The 3609-nt window shown below is 49.7% G+C and overlaps 1 protein-coding gene across 1 annotated transcript in view; it reads right to left on the bottom strand.

Annotated features, from left to right (window-relative positions):
* Positions 1–498: 498 nt before the first annotated feature.
* LOC109921646 (solute carrier family 22 member 6-A-like) overlaps positions 499–3609 on the bottom strand; it is a 14482-nt gene continuing 11371 nt past the window's right edge. Inside the window, exons 6-8 of the mRNA XM_048619622.1 lie at positions 2631–2739; positions 1795–1998; positions 499–976 (exon numbers count right to left, since the gene is read on the bottom strand). Coding sequence (XP_048475579.1) covers positions 877–976; positions 1795–1998; positions 2631–2739 — 413 coding nt within the window. The 3' untranslated portion in view covers positions 499–876. The remainder of the gene's footprint in view (positions 977–1794; positions 1999–2630; positions 2740–3609) is intronic.

The following is a 3609-nucleotide window of genomic DNA, read 5'->3' as shown; positions in this document are numbered from 1 at the left end:
GGAATACCTTTGCAACCTGGCTTATAGGCCAAGAGAAGGAGGAATACTTTTACAGCCTGACTTATAGACCGAGAGAAAGAGGAATACCTTTACAGCCTGGCTTATAACCCGAGAGAAAGAGGAATACCTTTACAGCCTGGCTTATAGCCCGAGAGAAAGAGGAATATCTTTACAGCCTGGCTTATAGGCCAAGAGAAAGATGAATATCTTTACAGCACGGCTTATTGGCCAGGAGAGGAACAAGTCTTTCCACCACATGGCCTCTACAAGATTCCTCCGTCCCCCTCGCACCCCCCTCCCCCCGCCCCCCCCTAACCCCACCACACCAACCGGGGCAAACAATGTATGAACCCTCCACCAAAGGAGTCAAGAGATCATAGCCCCCAGCAGTGCCCTCCCCTCAGGCCAGATCAGGCCTGTCTCATCGCATAGGCTTCTCTGGAAAGCTCCCACCTCAGTTGGAAGCCAAGGCCATCCGATCAGACTAACTGCCAGCTGTGGAATCGATCAGCGCAAGTGCGCTGCAGAGTTTAAGCTTTAAAATCGCACGGGGAAACTGAAACATAGCTCCAGTCTCCAGCCCAACGCAACCCCAGCACGCAAAATTCAGTTCCTGCGTTTTAGATCCGTGACAGCTGTGATTCAATCCGCTCAGTAATAGAACATTTAGCAGCAGATGTTGAGAATGCAATACAGTTTGGGAGAAGTGGATGACGGAAATACCAGTAAAGCTTGTCGGTGATGCACACTGGTCTTCCTTCCCTCGAATGGCGGTACATTTATCCCCAAGTGATACTGGTTTTGTTTTCCCTCAAGGGCATTGAAGAATGTCAGTCACCATCGAGCGAGCTGTGGAGTTATCGAGAGCACACAGCCTTAGGTTAAGTGGTCTGCTTCCGTCTTTGACGTGAATGTCTCCTGTAGTGAAATCTCATCTTTCTTTGAGTCCGCATCTTTCTCCGCACTTCTCTTGGCCCTGAGCAAGAACACACTGCAGATTACCGACTGTAGAAGGTGTTGCAATTTCATCTGTGGTCTTTCTCACTCCCACCCCCACCTCTTCTTCCAGAGACGCTGAACCCGAGCGATCTGATGATGCTGTGGTTTTAACGGGATATTTTGTCCTGTCTTTTTTTTTTGCATTGTTTTAAAGAGAGGTTTTAAGACAAGCTGTCTAGTTAGGAAGCCAGGCTTGTTAGCTTTTACAGATTTACAATGATGTTGCCGGGGATTGGAGAGTTTGAGCTATAGGGAGAGGCTGGGACTATTTTCCCTGGAGCGTCGGAGGCTGAGGCGTGACCTTATAGAGGTTTATAAAATCATAAGGGGCATGGATAGGGTGAATAGCCAAGATCTTTCCCCCAGGGTAGTGGAGTCCAAAACTAGTGGGGCATAGGTCAAAGAAATACGTATCTGCACCCTTAGGTCCCTCTGTTCTACAACAGCATGCAAGGCCCCACCATTGATTGTCTAAGGCCTACCCTTGTTTGTTTTACCAAAATGAAACACCTAGCATATATCCAGATTGAACTCCATGATGAGAGTGTGACCAACTATGTAAAAGGTTGCTAAGGGAGAAAAGGTGCCAGGGATACGGTCTCAGGGAAACAGCTCCGAATTCCTGATGAGCGATTCCAGACAGCGTTACGCGGTGGGGATCCTGGACTAATGGGTGTTGGGAATGTGAGTCAATGCAGTGGCTAAAGGACAGGGAAGCCAATATTCTCCAATGGCGTGTTACCTGTGGGTCAACAGGCAGCGCCAATCAAAGAGGAAATGCTGGGTATTACAAACCTGTTCTCCACCTCCTCAATAGTGTCTGGCAGTGGGATGTTGAGAGTTTCTGGAAGAAGAAAGCCGGCAATTCCGGAGATTATCGCCATGCCGCCGTAGATAGTCATGGGCAGAAACGCAATGTAATCGCCCGTCATTTTCACAACTGGCGCCACCATTGCTCCGAAGCGGGCCATCGTGGTCACGAGACCCATTCCCGTCTGCCTACAGAGGTAAGCAGAGAATCAGAGGCTGTTGCTAGATCGTTGCTCACATCCCATGGTCATGAAAGGTGCTGACTTTTGCTTGCCTCGGTTCCACAGTTTCTGGGCACTAGTGAGGACCTTGTCCACTTCACCATTCTTCGTTTGTGAGACTATTGCACTGCTACAGCCTTATCTAACTATGCTCTCACCTGCTATCCATGACTTATTTAATTTCATTGAGTACCTCGAGTTGAGCCTGGCCAACAATTATAGCAGGTTCAGGACAGGTCTCTGCAGGCTAACAATTAAGGGATCGAGAAGGGGTGTAGGGAAATGCATTGAGGAGATGATCAGCTATGATCTTCAGGCTCAATGGGCTAATTGGCCTACCCCTGCTTCTATGAACGGCGTAAGGCACCTCCTGGTTTTGAGGCTCCTGCTCTGTAAAGTCTCAGCAATATGTCAAGCAGGTTCTTTACCCACTAGCCCATTCAGGGAGCCCTGTTTTTACGGGCCTTAATGGCAAAACATGTTTGAACGCCGCTCACATTGTATCTCAGCCTCCTTCCTATCTTTACCCAAAGAACGTGACTCGCTCTCCCAGTCCAGCTTCACCGGCCTCAGTTGTAACACAAAAACAGGAGAACCCACCTGACCACGGTTGGGTAGAGTTCTCCAGCATGGAGATAACAACAGCTGAATGCAGTCGCAAGGCATCCCTTTCCAATAGCAGCGAGTGATGTACGTAGGGCCTGCATGTCTGCGAGAGGGATAGAGGAATGGGAGCATCAATGCGAATAATGTTTAATGCGGGGTTTGGCACCTTTCGACGATGTCACACAGCTCACATCGGAGCCGGGAGAGAGGAATAACAAGAGGAAAGGCTGTAGAAACTCAGCAGCGGCTCTGGTGGGATCAGTGGAGCGAGAAACAGAAACAGAACTGGCTGGTAAAGTTCAGCAGGTCTGGCAGCACCTGTGAAGAAAATAAATCAGAGTTAACGTTTCAGGTCCGATGACCCTTCCTCTGTGTGTGTGTGTGTATGTGTGAGAGTGTGTGTGTAAGTGTGTGTGTAAGTGTGCGCGTGAGTGTGTGCGCGTGAGTGTGCGAGTGTGTGTGACAGAGAGTGAGTGAGAGTGAGTGTGTGTGTGAGGTTGTGTGTGTAAGTGTGAGTGTGTGCGTGTAAGTGTGTGTGTAAATGTGTGTGAGAGTGTGTGTGTGTCAGAGTGTGTGTGTGTGTGTCAGAGTGTGAGAGTGAGTGTGTTTGTGTGTGTGCGTGTTTGTGTGTGTGCGTGTGTGCGTGTGCATGCGTGTGCGTGAGTGTGCGTGCATGTGTGTGTGCGTGCATGTGTGTGCGTGCATGCGTGTGCGTGTACGCGTGTGTACATGTGTGTACATGTGAGTGTATACGTGTGAGTGCGCACGTGTGAGTGTGCGTGTGTGCGTGAGTGCGTATGTGCGTGAGTGTGTGTGTGAGGTTGTGTGTGAGAGTGTGTGAGAGTGTGTGCGTGTAAGTGTGTGTGTAAATGTGTGTGTGTAAATGTGTGTGTGTGAGAGTGCGTGTGATGTGTGCGCGTGTGTGTGTGCGCGTGTGTGAGTGCGCGTGTGTGAGTGCGCGTGTGTGAGTGCG

The sequence above is a fragment of the Rhincodon typus genome, chromosome 43 (genome assembly GCF_021869965.1).
Source record: "Rhincodon typus isolate 14 chromosome 43, sRhiTyp1.1, whole genome shotgun sequence".
Classification (NCBI taxonomy): Eukaryota; Metazoa; Chordata; class Chondrichthyes; order Orectolobiformes; family Rhincodontidae; genus Rhincodon; species Rhincodon typus.
The sequence above is the reverse complement of the archived record's forward strand: the minus strand, read 5'-3'. Positions and strand labels throughout refer to the sequence as shown.